General features: G+C 39.3%; 1 protein-coding gene and 1 long non-coding RNA gene across 2 annotated transcripts; both read left to right on the forward strand.

Annotated features, from left to right (window-relative positions):
* Positions 1 to 1,395: 1,395 nt before the first annotated feature.
* Positions 1,396 to 8,591, forward strand: atp6ap2 (ATPase H+ transporting accessory protein 2). Its single transcript, XM_073474235.1, has 9 exons — positions 1,396 to 1,494; positions 3,424 to 3,554; positions 4,224 to 4,352; positions 4,483 to 4,578; positions 4,679 to 4,816; positions 5,248 to 5,301; positions 5,394 to 5,543; positions 5,635 to 5,754; positions 7,705 to 8,591. Exons 1-9 carry the CDS (start codon positions 1,419 to 1,421, stop codon positions 7,897 to 7,899), a joined length of 1,089 nt encoding a protein of 362 aa, XP_073330336.1. The 5' UTR covers positions 1,396 to 1,418; the 3' UTR covers positions 7,900 to 8,591.
* A 3,988-nt stretch (positions 8,592 to 12,579) lies between these two features.
* Positions 12,580 to 14,465, forward strand: LOC141002693 (uncharacterized). The gene is made up of 3 exons (XR_012179642.1): positions 12,580 to 12,682; positions 13,286 to 13,375; positions 13,773 to 14,465. It is a non-coding gene; the product is annotated as an uncharacterized lncRNA (long non-coding RNA).
* Positions 14,466 to 15,706: the final 1,241 nt, after the last annotated feature.

Here is a 15,706-nt window from a genome sequence, read left to right on the forward strand (position 1 = left end):
GGTCACAGAGTGACAAGAGGCTGTCAGAGTGCTAATTGAGATGCTGAAAAAGGAGTTCAGCCTCACAAACCTTAGTTTCTCAGCACAAACACTGAAGTCAGAGAGTCATATCCTGGGGCAGAAGGTGCAGGAGGGGTCACACTCTCCCTCTTTACTGAACAGCAGGATGTAATTTTCAGAGATAAAGGCATGGCACTGAGCATGACCTGCTAATAACCAGCTATTAGCTGCTTTCTACATGGACATCATCTAGGTGAGAAAATAAGTTGCTGTAAAGTGTGTGAGATGTACATATTACACACGCTGCACAGTCATCATGCTCTCTACTGTGAAAGGTTTTCTCCTCCTAGTTGTCAGTAAAATGCACCACAAAGGTAGGAGGTAGACCTAAAAAATATGGTTTGGTTCTCCATTGGGTTGTTGGAGATTTTCTGCATTATTTAAGTGCTTCAGAAAGAAGCTTGGTGAATGAACTGATGTGCTGTGTAACTGTCTTCTACAAATTTATAAAGAGTGTTGTGGGCAGTGGTGGAAGAGGTTCATTAATTCAAGTAAAAGTATTAATACCACACTGTAAAAATATTCTGATACCAGTAAAAGACCTGCATTTAAACTGGTACTTTAGTAAAAGTACGACATTATAATCAGGAAAATGTATTTAGTACTTAATGTAGAAAAATGTCCCCTGTGACCTATACTATTATACATATTATACCATTGGACTATTACTCATGCATTAATGTAACAGCAGGTTTTTCCTGCTTTAATTGGTTGAGGTGGACAAGGTGTATTTTCATTATGGATTTATCTGCTGATCATTTTTCAATTCATTGACTGACTGATTGTTTGGTTTGCTTTCTTTAAATATTGAGAAATGCCAAAGCCCGGAGTGAGGCCTTCACAACGCTTTATTTCATACAACCAATAGTTAGAACTTAAAACTATTAAAAATTCATTACAAATATTGGAATAATTAACACTACAGGCATAAAATCCTCACATCTGAAAAGCTGGAACCATTGATTTTTTTTTTGGAATATTTTCAAAGCAGTTGCCAATTAATTTTCTGTCAATTTACTAATTGATTAACAAACTAATCTTGTCTTCTTCACTTGTACACATTACAAAAGTATGTATGCAAAAAATAAATAAATTGTAAAATAACAAGTAACTGACCACTTTTCACAAGAGCATATTTTCTGTTTATGAAAACGTTCTTGTTCAAAACCAAGCCCTTCCTGTAAAAGCACATTTGAGCTGCTTCTTGAATATATTTCTACGGATTTATTATCTATCTTGGTGATTGATGTATGAAAGAGGCTCATGTACGGTGGCCGTGTTGTGTCAGATCTCGTCCCATCGTTCATTGCAGCACTGTGACGTCAGGTCAGCTGATTTCTGCTCTACCAAGGAGAAAAATGTCGCTGACAAGCTGGCGAAGGATGGAGGCTGTCTTCTCCGCGGTGTGTGTCCTCTGCTTCATTGTCACAACCGGTAAGAAATGTACAACAATCGACACTCATGCTTCACCTATTGAGCTGTTGTTTTCCAGCATAAATGCACCCTGATAGCGTCACGTACCCATAGTATTTGCGAATGACTAGTCGCTAACCTAGCTTAAAACATCGTTAGCGTCGCAGTGTAGCTTCCTGTTAAGATCCTATTCTACGTTTTCTACATAAATTAATCGCAATGTGTGAAATGAGCTTGCTCTACTTGTTATACTGGATGATTGGTTATGCTTTGTGTACCAACAACCGGGTTACAAACGGAACATCATAATGTTAGCTTGTTGCTAACACTTGACGCATTAGCAGACTAAACGCTAGCAGTGAGTGTGAGAATGTTTAACGTTGGTGTTTCCTTGTTGGAAATGTTCTCAAAGAGTCCGTGGTCATATGAAATTGAAGGAAAATGGACATATATTTGCTTGCGTGTGGCTTGTGGCTAATTCACACAGACCGTCGTGTCATGTGACAGGCTGTAAACGGCTCGTTAGTTCCTCTTCAACACTCATCATCAGCTCTCTGTCACGAGTTTATGCCTCCATGCAGCTCTGCGACGTTCACGGGTTCACTGTGACCCGTCAGCGCCAGACGGGCTGTTGAGAGAGCTGCTGTAACCTACAATTAATATATCAGTGAGGATTAATGACAACAGTAGACTGATAGAAGAGACTTAAGCTGCGGTCCTGCTTTCCATCTTTGCAAACAAGCAGCTGTGGAAGTGAAGAGAAACATGGATGATGTTCATGTGTTACTGATGAAGCTGAATTGTCTAAATGCTCATTTTAAACATCCGTAGTCATATAAATACATTACTTGTGTATGAGAAAACTTTCTACTGTTTACAGTCACATCTCTGTGTAGTATTAAAGGAAATCTTAAAGGAGATTTTTGATACTTCAGGGTAGGGCTGCACAATGAATCAAATTATTATTGCAATTGCAGCATTGCCAAGTGCAATATCCAAATCACGCAAAGCTGCAGAGTTTTTTTGGTGAAGGTAAAATGTGTGACAAAACATCATTATAATGAGGTACTGTAGTGCTGCAGAGATGTCCTGGCCTACAAATCATCTCCAGATGTAAGAACACGTTTGTTTGGTGCAGTACCCTAACAAATGTCACATCACACGTTATTTCGGTCAAAATAAAAATTACTATGCAAAAATGATTATTCCCTCTAATCGTGAATCATAATGCATTCACAATATGATTTTAAAAAACCATATCATGCGGCCCAACTTATGGGTCATCGTTGTATTGTGCCATCACTGACAGGTGCTGTGAAACTGTAATATTCAAATCTATCAATGGCAAAGCATTGCAAGTGGGTTTTCTTGTAAAAATGTATTGTACATGTTGTGGGCACTACTTTTTTAATTCCCTCTTTGTTTTCTTTTATGTGGGAATTTAACACAGCACTTAACAGTTCATAAGTATAGACATTGGACAGTTAATGCTCCCTGGTTTCTCGCCCGGCAGAGCGTATATCCCATATGGAGGCTGAGTCCTCAGCAGGTTCGATTCCAACCTGTAATGTTTTGCTGACATGTCGCCCGGTCTCCCCCCAATTTCCTGTTAAACTCTCTCCCGTCATATACTACTATGGTAAAAAGTCAAAAAAGAAACTGGACAATCAGAAAAAAACACAAAGTAGATATAATGCACCTGGCAGCAAAAAGGGAGTGATTTGAAAATTAGCACAAATAGAACCAAAGCTAGAAAAAGGTATATGGTAAACATATGTTAACTCAAAGTTTACGTTGCTTGAACATACATATTTTGCTACCCCAACATTGTGAACACTAAAAGGGTTGTGAACTTTTGTGTCTTCGGTTGAGACACGTTTGCTTTCTTCTTGAAAGTATTTGAACTGTGACCTTATTCTGCTTTTGACAGTCCTCTCCTTGTTCTCACAGGTGTACATGGAGACAGCTTAACAGTGCTGCAGGCTCCAGAGTTTGTTTCCTTCCAGAAAGGAGACTGGCCTGTTTCTGGAGAGAAGATCCCTGACCTGGTGGCTTTGACCATGGGCTTCTCTGTTCAAGAGGTGCACAAAGCTCCATGATTTTAACTGTCTTTTTTATTTATAGAAGTAGCGTAGGTGTGGCTTTAATAAATAATTTTATACTAACAATGTATCAAATAATATGACAATACGAAAGAGGTTGTAGTGATGAGCCAACAGACAATTATCACCTGAATGAGCACCTTGCTCACCTTTACAGAGCTTTATATTCAAATGTTGTGTAACTTTCTGGCCCTTCCTGATTTTGGTTCACTCTTACTGCTCTCATAATATTGTTTTCAGGTGCAGCAGGCAGATGATTTTTTTTAGTCCAAAAGCTCTGAAAAAACACTGCGTTACCTGCTCAGCACCAAAAGACAGGAGACACTGTTAGAGCCTAGCTGGCAAACACAGCGCAGCATTTAGCAGCCAAGAGCCAGATATTTCCTCAGGTGTTGATATACTGAAATACAAAGCCAAAAGAGAGTGAATAGTGGACTTGCATTAACCAGATGGTCAGACTGTAACTGCTTTGATGTCTAAATAGTCAACTGTTTGCTTGCCATATCAACTTAAAAGGTGATTTCAATGTTGTGTCCACAACTTGTTTCTGCTGTCCCAGGCGGCCAAAACAAAATAAATAGGTTATTGCAAATTTAAGCTTATGATTATGCTAGCCTAGCCTTTTAAAATGTGTGTTCATTTGTACAGGATCTGTCCTGGCCAGGCCTTAAGGCTGGTCCACTGTTCCAGCGTCCCCGAGCTAACGTACTGGTGGTGGTGAGAGGGGTCGATAGCCTGGCCCTGCCTCAGAGTGTGGCCTCCTATCCCCTGGAGAATGTGAGTCAAACTGGACTGTTGCATTATTGTGATGTTTTGTACATCAAAAATAACACCTTGGTGTAAAAATGACATAAGTCTACAATGTAATTTGGCTGCGTTACTCAGTGGGTCATCTTCTTCCTTGCAGCCGGTGCCTTTCACCATGGATAGTGTTGCGGAGACAGTCCACTCTCTGTTCGCTGAGGACACCCCCGTAGTGCTGCAGCTGGCCCCCAGTGAGGAGGTAATGTATTTACACTGAGACTGAAGAGAGCATACCAACAATCTGTGACTTCACTCTTAAAGAGCTCATCTGTCATTATTTTATCTGCTGTCTCTCTCAGAGGTTGTACATGCTGGGCAAGGCCAATGCTGTGTTCGAGGACCTACCAGTCACCCTGCAGCAGATCCGTGCCCGTCTGTCCCAGGACGGCTCTGTGCTGGCTTCGCTGCCGCTCAACTCCCTCAGCAGAAATGCAGAGGTCAGTTTCAAACATCGTACCCAGCCACACAAGGCCGTACCGGCTTTTTGGAGAACAAAATGATGGCATGGCCTCACTCCCAGCAAACTTTTAACTTTTAGCACTCTTTTATACGTACTTTGAAAAGACAAATTTATGACAGCCAACATGACATGATGGCTGATTTGAGCTGGAACATCAGACTTTGCTGTAGCACTGTTACTTTATTTCCAAACTAGGGTGTTAAAATGTATATGTAATGCACGTATATTCTCATGAAGTTAGCTCACAGTATTCACTGTATGTTGTTTTGTATACTTAAAAAAATATTACCAGGATCCCTGGGAGTTCTGCAAATGAAGTGAGGTCAACTTCAATCCTTGAAATGTATCAATGGCCTACAGTAGGAAGTTTTTTCCTTTCTTACCTCTTTCCTGTTTTTGCATTTCTAGGCTGATTTGCTCTTTCTGTCTGAGGTCCAAGTGCTGCATGATATCACAGCTCTGGTAAGTAATTCAGGTGTCCTGAAACTCTCCTGAAAATGAGGACAGCCCTTGCATTGTGGCTCAGATGTCTTTGTCTTGTGCCCCTCTTGTAGCTGCAGAGACACAGACATTTGGCGAAGGACCACTCTCCTGACCTCTACTCCTTGGAGTTGTCTGGCCTGGAGGAGCTCAGCAGGCTCTATGGCCAAGACTCTCCTCAGTACCGCGATGCCACCGCCATTCTTGCCTCTGTTCTCCAGAAAGTAAGGAAGGGGTCTTAATTAGCCTTATTAACTGAATCTCCTCAGTTTTTAATGTAACTTCTGTATAATACGTGTGTCTTTTTCTTTATAGTTTGGAGAGGATGTGTATGCTCTCTATGGCAACAATGCTGTGGTGGAGGTTGTTACCGTTAAGACCTTTGAAGCTCCGTTGACCAGGAAGTCCCGTTCGATCCTGGAATCCAAACAGATTGTAAGTCTGAAGCAGAACTTTTTGTGAACACCAACCAGTTTAATGGTGAATCAAGTGTGCCGACAGAAAAATAATGCTTATCTGGCGTTGTAATGCATTATAAGTACGTTAGAGAAATATTAGAAACACCTTAGTATTATGCAATACATTTTAAACAGCACCACAGATTACAACCTGCAAAATGAAGCTGAATGAACACCTCTCTATAACTGCTTCAACACACACCAAGCATTATAACCTTCAGGGAAATGTGATGGCAGGATGGTTGTGTCGTCTGTAGGCAGCATCGATGAAATCATTTGGATGCAGCTCTTATTATTGGTAGAGGACGAGCCACACAGCTTGAAGTTAACATGGTCTTCAATCCTGCCGCTGTCAGACAGCGCTGATTGTTTAGGTGTGTTTATAGAGTAATGGCAACACGTGGAGGTGTGAGCTGAAGGCAGGAAACACTCCGTCTCTGCTGCACGTAGACACAGCATCTACACCATAGCCTCCTAGGACTGTGAATATAAAACATGGAGACCAGAGGAACTGTGATTGGTAAGCTTGGCCTGCTTGGTTTTTCAGGAAGTTTCTATACCGCTAGAGATTGTCAGAGAAAACATTATCTTACTTTTCAGTGCCTGCTCACCTAATTGCTGCTCTCTATCACAGTGAAAGAACGTAAATAAATGTCTATAGACCTGTTTCACAGCAGGTTTTTTGGCATGTCATAGCAGGAAATCACAGGTGTAAGAATGGCTGCATTCAATTTGGGTGAGCAATTTTCAATGACTTTTATTATTGTACATGCTGGCTCACCGCGTGGCTCACCTAGAAACTTGTTGGAGCTGAGCCGTCATTAATGAAATTTGTTTCACTTTTGTTCTCCTGCTGAGTTGAGTCATAAAGTTCTTTAAAAAGCATCTATTGCACAGCAGTAGTCTCCTTCTCAGTAATGACACATGGCAAGGTTACGTGGATGTCCAGTTCTAAAATGTGCACTCTGTATCACACGTAGGGGTGTCATGATTCCCCAAATCGATTTCCCTTTTGATTTTAAGGACACAGTTCAGTTATATTTTCGATTCAAACATTTTTTCAGCACTGACAGCTGTCATAGTTAGACGACTGAGTCAACAGATCATTAGTTTCATGCCCTGAAAAACATTACATTTTCACATTCTTTAATAAGATTGGCTGCATGGTATTACGTCTAATATAACCACCTCTCTTTTGCAGTGTACCACACTAGGACCATATGTTAAAGTGTGTTTAAATAATTTATTTAAAATTTAATAACAATACTTCAATATTCAGTTGGGAACAAACTGTTAAACACAACAACTAAGAGTCACTAGATGCAGAAGGTTATTTACAACATAAACAACTTGTTTCCTCACCTGCAAACCAACACCTGTTGTTTTTCTTCTGACATGCACAAGTGGGTGGTGTAAACACAATTACTGTTAAAAAGTACAACATGGCCTGATCATGTACAATATATGCGTAGTGTTGTGATTGTGATATTCACAGGCAAAAAGTGACTCCGTACTAAAAATCAAACAGAACGTCTATGTTAGTATTTACAGTAAGCCCTTTTGTGAAGTATAAGCCCAGTTTCTGTCCGTGGTTCTTGGTTTTTATGACTCGGGTCTGGAAGCAAAGAATGCTTTGATTGTCCAATCAATAAAATGGGTCAGGGGAATAAGGTTTGGGGGCCTTTTACAGACTGTCCTAATAGCCCTGTTAATGGATCTTATCAGATGTTGCCCTCCTCATTTGACACTCAATGCATGCACAGTGATGGAGGTGAAGAGGTCCGAGGTCTGGCATTGGAAATGGGAAAGCAGGCCTACACAACAACATTTTATAAATGGCTACTTAAGTTTGATGAATAAATCCGTTATGATTTCAGTGTGGAATTATTCTGGTGGCGCTGTTTAACTTTTCTTTTCTCTTTTGCAGAGTAACCCTGGCAGCCCTTACAACCTGGCCTACAAGTACAACTTCCACTATGCTGTGGTCTTCAACATTGTGCTGTGGCTGATGATCACTCTGGCCCTCGCTGTCATCGCCATCTCTTACAACCTGTGGAACATGGACCCAGGATATGACAGCATTATCTACAGGATGACCAATCAGAAGATCAGGATGGACTAAGTCCTGACCATCAGCACTCCTGCTGTCCTCTTAGATCCCTCTAGTGAATGTTTGTGTTGTGTGTGTGTGTGAGGTCTTGTGACAAAACTGTGACAGCTTGATGGGAGGAAGTATAATAATGAATCACCTCTTTGTTTACAACACTGACACGATAACAGACAATGTCAACATTAAAGTAGTGGTTCTTAAAGGTTCCTGCCTTCATGAAGCAGTTTAATATCATCTTCCACCGCTGTGTACACTGAACAAATTCAGACTTCCTCCCTTCAACTTCACATCATTCCTTACTTTAACTCCTCACTAACTATGTTTCATTTGTTTCCCTGGTGATTGCAATTGTATTTTTTATTGTAAAAAAAACTATTGTAATGTTATGAAAGAATGAGATTTGTCTGGTTTCTGTGTGAAGTTGTGCTTGTCTTGCTGTGTGAAACTGTTTTAAGTTAAATTAAATCTATGTGTATATATTGAATATACAAATGCAACTGTTATGAGAAACTGCTGTACTCTCATTGTGAAAAGATGTGTGCAGTGTTTATTCCAGGTAGGTTTCATCCTGCTTCAATTCCAAATGGTAAATGCTTAATGGATTAAATTAATATTGATCATAATGTTGGTTGTTAGGATTGAGCGAGGATAAATGAAGCTCTGTACATTGCAATAAAATGCCTGAAAATAAATTATTACATGGATCACCCTGGTGTGTGTTTACTGAAATCTCTAGCATAGACAGTGTATCATAGACTGCTCTTGTACATGAAAAGTAGTGTAGCGTTTAATTTCAGAGCATGTGCTTAAATTTAGAAAAATCCCATTTGGACTTTCAAAAGAAAGCTGAACAAATTCTGCTTCACTTGGAAAGTGAATGACAGGCAGTGCCAGAGAAAGCTGGAGGGGGTTCAGGGGTAATGCTTTATTTTAAGGGTCCCAGAGTTTCCTATAATTTCCAAAAAAGTGACTGATGAGTGACTAAATTCTTAGAGCTTCATGGAAAGGACTGTAATTTGGTTAAGTTATTTTACTTTTTACTGGTTATGAAAGTCTCAATTTGAAGATTGTCTATTTCTGAATAATTGTAGTTATTCCTAATGCCCTTCACTGGGTCAGATTCTGACATGATTCTTATTGTAAGTTGAAAAGTACTGAGAAGTACTGTGTAGTGCCAATAAAAGTTTCTAAAAATCATGCATAGTTTTAAGCAATACTTCCACAGTATTAAAAAGTTGTCATTACCATGTTTCCATTGGGTGTCGTAATGTCAAAATCTTTTAAAAGGAAGTGATTGTGTAATACTCTGGCTCTGCCCTGAATAAGCTTAAAGGAGCACTACATGGTTTTGGAGAAAAAAATTTATCAAACTCAGAAATGTAATATTTTCAATATTAATGAGGTAATAATACAAACTGAAATACTTATATTTTCCATCACTGAATAAACAAGCTGTTCTCAGAGGAAAATAAGCTCACAGAACACTGTTTGAAGCCAGAAAGGTGGCAGGGTCCGCCAAATATAAACACATTTACAACAGTGTGAAATTGTGTTGTCCTTTAAGGTCAGTTTGTTTATTCAGTCACAAAACTTATGAGAGTGTGTTCATTTAGTTTGTTCAGGCAAGAAAAAGCAAATGAAGATCTTTCTTCCTCAAAACTATATGGTGAACCTTTAAGTTAACTCTACTTGTTGGGATAATTCAGACGGACAGTTCAACAGATACTGTAAATACTACTGTAATTAAATACACCGTGAGGGGACTTTCCACATGTTTGAAGATAGATTAGCAGTGTGACTCTCGGGATGGTGATGTTGGTCCACCACTTTGGTCAACACTGAGATATCTCAACAAATACTTGATGGATTGTCATGAAATTTTGTAAATACATTAATTTCCCTCAGAGGATAAATCTTCCTGAATTTGGCGATCCCTTGACTTTTCCTTTAGTGCCACCAACAGGCACCGTTGCTGCCTTTTACGGCCCAAACAGACCGGCTGCACGGCTGCAGAACTCTGAGCAGTTTCCTTCCTCAGTTGTGCAGGGACTCAGAGATGCACTCCGCTCTGCCACCAATGAGATAAAGTCATTTAATGATGAAAATAAAGTGCTGAAGATGCAGATTGGCCAGCTGAAAAACAGCCAGGTGAAGATGAGCCAGCTCCAGGAGGAGCTGAAAGAAAAATAGGAAGTTCTCCAAAGGGAATGCTGCCTCAGATCATCACTTTACTTCACAATAATCACCTGTTGGATTCTAACAGCTTGTAAAGTATCAAATGTACTGTTCTCTCTTTTTTTCAAGAACTCACCTTGAATATAACGGTCCAGGAGGAGGAGATGAAGATGAGTGAGGAGAAAGAAATGAAAGATAAAAAGAGGAGAAGTCAAAGAAAAGAAAGAGGAAGGAAAACTGGGGTGCACACTGAAATCTACAGCACAGAGGAGGAGCCTGCCACTGGTTGGACGCAGGGAAGACATCAGCATCCTTCCCCCGGAAACCCAACCTGCCTCCTACCCCATACTTACCTCACGCACTCCTGTCTTCCCTTTCCTTACCCTGTACCCTGTACCCTCCTACCCTAACCCCCGAATCCCACCTTACCCTTACCCACTCCCTAATTCAAACCCTCTACCCCATCACCCATTCCATCCCATATATAAATATATATAATATATAATAATAATAACATAATTAAAATACCAATAAACAGCACTTGAACTTATTACGTCTGTTTCCATTTCTTTCATTTCTTTGCTTTCTCTGATGTGATCCTGTTCTAAAGAGTCTTAAATAATTAACTCTCTCTATCTGTTTATTCACACTCACACTCACACACATTCACAATCACACACTCTGTACACACACTCTGTAACAGCCAATCTCAAGGCCAGCAGTCCCACTCCCATATGGAGCTCTTAAGCTGTAATTGGGTCTCCAGAATGTGTCTGTGTAGCTGCTTGTGAAGAGAACGGCAGCCTAATTGGCTGTTGTGATGTGGAGCGTTAGATAAAAGGATCAGGGTGAGTACGGGCCAATGAACTTCAAGTTGATAGGGTAACCCTGACCCTAAATCAAGTCTTGAACGTGGATTTCATATCATGTTGAAAACTTAATGACTTCACAGTAATATGAAAAACTACAGTAATAACTGAAGATTTACAACATTTACTTTGGATACTAGCCCATGCTGACAGCCTGGCTCTAAACATGGTAATGCTGGTCCGTCAGTCGGTCTGCCACTTTTCTGAAACGTCTCTACATTATTTGGATGGAGAGAAAGTTGGTCATATTCCTCTCAGACATTCACATTAACCTCAGCTTCTGTTTTGTGTTAACATGTTAAAAGGCTAAACTGAGATGGTAAACATGGTCAACATTATACCTTAAAAGGTTCTACATGTACTGTATTTATTGATTTCTTTATATATTTATATCTGTGGACATTTTTGTTTTTCTTTCTGAATTTATGTCTCTTTAAATATCACACATACATACGGAACATGTCACAGGACCAGGGTTTCGAGTTATAATCTGAGCTTTGTGGGGGTCTGTAAAACAACTAACCCTAACCTTAATTAACATCAGGGCATAAATATCTTCATGTATAACATTTACCGAATGAACAAGAAGGCCTATATAGTTAAGAATGTATTGTATACAGCGTTTCACAAAGTTAATACAGCTTCTACTAATCTACTAGTTTTTTAAGGAATTCTTGTGACTTTTTCCACTTTGTTCTCCAAAGAAGTAACCAATATTAGTTACTGTTGGATTTGGATGACATGATTTGTAAAGTTTCACACATTTACTGTCAACATCCTATGTTCTTTAAAACATTTAGTATGTGAAATGTGTTGAAATCAGTTGAAACAGTGTGTTCAAACAGCTGCTAGTTAAAACTATGGCTAATGTCAATAAATGCTGGGTTGAATTTGAACCCAGGGTTACTTGAGTTGAGTCAGTTATATGTGTTGTTAAATGTAATATTGGTATATCATTATAGTATTATTTTTATTTTGTCATCACATTAATATTGGTATGTATTTTATATCATTCACAGGGGACATTTTTTTCAGAATGAATAGGTCCTCTTCTCATGTGGTATTTCTTTTCTATTGTACTTTATCTATTTATTCAAGTAGATTTTTATTTTACTCTATTTTATTTTTCCCTTCTTATCTCAATTCCACCTACTGCTGCTACTTTTTATATTGCTTGCACACTGTCCCTTGGCAGCTGTGCCAAATTGAATTTCTCCTAGGAGGAGTCGATAAAGTCTTGTCTTATCTTAATTCCATGTATCTTGCCAATGTAACGCTGCTAAAAAAAACGTTTCAACACAGTGCAAAGCACATCCTACTTAACATTTAATGTTTACCTGTATGTTTCAACAAACTAAAATAACTTTCTCAGAAACTTGTGTCTTATTTTGTTGTAAGCACAAAAGATATCTGGAGCCGATAAAGGTTACAGACCAGCTTACATTGTGAGCCGATCACTGCAGGATGATTGGACCCACTTTGACTGAACTCAATCCTCTTTTCTGTGGATTTCTCTCATGCATCACGTTATGACATTGTTCTTTGCGTAACAGCTCAGCCAATCAGAATGCAGATGGGAGCTGTAAGTCCCGCCCCGGTGTCATACCCCGGATGTAACGTCCAGCTTGCTTTTGTAACAGCTCGGTTATTAATATTGGAGGCGCAGAAAGCAGCGTTTACCTGCAGCGGACGAGCTTATCGCACCGATAGATAAAAAGAGGAAACAACCATGGTCTGACTGCTAATAAAAGGTATGTTTGTTTATCTGTTATCCGTTTTTGTACGTTACAACTGTAGTGGACCACGCCCACACTGAGGAGAGACATTATTGTCTATCTATCTATCTATCTATCTATCTATCTATCTATCTATCTATCTATCTATCTATCTATCTATCTATCATATTATGAATCTGTCCAATACATTATGCATTAATGATTCATCAATTAGTGCAATCTTATTATGAAATTGTCTATTCTGCATATTAGCTACTTTCATATTACTCCATATTTTAGAGTACATTTTGATGTTAATACTCTTGTACTTTTACTGAAGAAGAGTTTGAATTCATGACTATTTCAACACAATGGTAATGCTACTATAACTCAAGCATATGATCTGCTTCTTCCATCTCTGAAGCAATATCTATAATGATTTGTAGACTTTAAGTGCAGTTTTTCCAATGTATTCAATTCGTCTATCTGTAGTGCAAGTAACATTCATGGTATTTATGAAAGGCACATATATGAAGATTGCCTACTATGCAAAACATCTTATTATTAATCTAAAGCTTCAGTGCTGTTTTTCCTGCTTATTCACATTATATCTCCTAATTTTTTTGTTTCACATTCCAGCTAGCATCTACGTGGTGAGGAAGATCCGGGCTTCCATTGCTGAGGGAGAGCAACTGGAAAAGCCCATTGTAACACCATGTAGTGCTATTGGTAAGATCATGAAAACAACCAATATAACAACTTCTGTAAAGCACACAGGACTGACTCAAAATTCAAGGATGTGCAAAATAATTAACCCTAAATAGAGACTCTGAAGAACACATAACTTTTTTCTTAAACTGTATGATCCCTGCAGCTATTGTAGCTTTTGCTCTGCTAATCTCTCTTTTTTTTCATATAATCAAAATCTATCCGACTTGGTAAATTAAACCTTTTTGTACAGTAACCTGCTCAGACATTGTCCTTAATTTATGTCACCATTATGTCATTCAGCATGCCCATGAGATTAGGGGTATTAGAGGTAGGGAAAGAGTGTGCATGTAGGCTTATGGAGGAGCATTATTATGCACATGTCAGTGACTCACATGGGTGTTCCTTTTCTACTTAGCTGAAATGAGAGCGGGACATGAGTCAAGAGGAAACGCCCCAGTGGCGCCACTGATCTCCGAACCTGATGATGGTGTCAGTGGAGCAGCGGGCTCGGGGACGTCCTCAGAGAGAGCTGTGCAGAAATGCGGCTCCTCCTGACGTTAAAGATCACGCTGGACACTGGACTGTGGACACCTTAAGGGAAAAATACAATTTGACATCTCTGTGCTTTGGCATTGTGGGACAGTAAAACATTTTGATGATTCCATGTTTATACAGAATAGTCTACATACAATGGTCAACTTTCATTTTGTCATAAGCAAAAACTGTACACTCATGGACAATACAAAGAACATCATTCCACTGCTGTCCAGTGCCCATGCTGAACTCAGTGATAAAAGTCCAGCTCCTTATGATGCACATTGAGGCCTTTTTCACAGCAGATGTTTTGACTTACCAAAGGACAAAAGCGGTAGAGCTAATTAATGATGACTCTTTCCCATTGTGAGTTACACACAATACTACAGATACCTGGATGTAATGGACACAGTAATGTTATTATATGTATTTGGTTAGTCAACATTACATTTTCTGTGAGAAAGGCCTGTATTTATGTACTGCAGTGTTTGAAGGCCAACTCACCAACCTCTCTCCAGGGGCTGAGCAGGCCTGATGTTTCTGCTGCTGAATCAATAAATTAAAAGAAAAAAAAGCTCAACGGGTGATGTTTGTGTTCTTGCACATGGTAATCGTTATTAGGCTGACTGTAATGACGAAGAAATTAAACCTTGTGTTTTATAAAAAAGGTTTTCAGAGACCTTTGTGATGACATTTTGACTTGCATTATTAAATACACCTGTGCTCTTCCTGCTATGACAAGTTAAATGATATCTTGTAAAAAGAGGTCATATTAAAAAAGGTAGTATGAACATGTTCACTGTTGTAGTTTCATACATTAGCATGCTAACGCTTATAAATTAACACTAGAAACAAAGCATGGCTGGCTAAACCTATTCTGACGCCCCTGCTGACTCCAACTTCCCATCAAGTACAGTGCACACAACGCACTACAGAAATCAGGAGCCATTTAATAGTGGTACAAAATTGAAAGTTACCAAGTTAACAAAAAGCAATAGTTAGGCTAAAGCTGGGAGGTCTTGGTCTCTGTAAACAAAGAACAATTTGAAAGTTAACCTTTAGGTGGTGCTAAAGGATAAGTGAGGGGCTCACCAAGCCCAGGATTCATCCTCTGGGGACTGACTATGAATGTCACTGTCAAAACTTCATGTCAACCCATCCTATATTTGTCAAGATCTCAGTCTGGACTGTAGGCCTAGTGAAGGACCTAACTGGTACATCCTCACATTAGACCTTTTTCAAAGCAGACGTCTTAGCTTGTCATAGTAGGAAAAGCACAGGAATAATTAATAACATTAAGTCTGGAAAGCCCAAGATGTTATTCACATCCTTTCTAAAGCTGAAATCTTCACTGTAGCTGCTAGGCAAAAAGCGGAGCCTGTCTAGCGTGGATGTTCCGGATATAAATAGGCTAATTTCTTTTCAAATAAAGTTTGGGGCTTCAAGAGACTTGGATCTTTTAAAACAAGTCCCCATCTACTTAAGTTGTTAAGGAGAATGCTGCAACACTGTTTTGCCGTGAAGCTCCAGAAATGACGAAATGAGAAACATTTTTGACGACAGAAATTCACCTGACTTCCCATAGACATGAGGGTGAATAGATAATGACTGAATTTTCATTTTGGTGTGAACTTATCCTTTTTGTGCTCCAGTAAGCTATGAAGCTTTGTCAGCATGCACAATTCTGAGCAGAATACAGCCACCATTAATGTTATTAAATGCACCTTTTTCTGCTATCACATGTCAAAAAGCCTGTTGTGAAAAGAGTATTTTACTCTTCTGGGACTTTGGTGGCTTCGTAAGATTTCAATGTGA

Source organism: Pagrus major, chromosome 9 (assembly GCF_040436345.1).
Source record: "Pagrus major chromosome 9, Pma_NU_1.0".
Taxonomy (NCBI): Eukaryota; Metazoa; Chordata; class Actinopteri; order Spariformes; family Sparidae; genus Pagrus; species Pagrus major.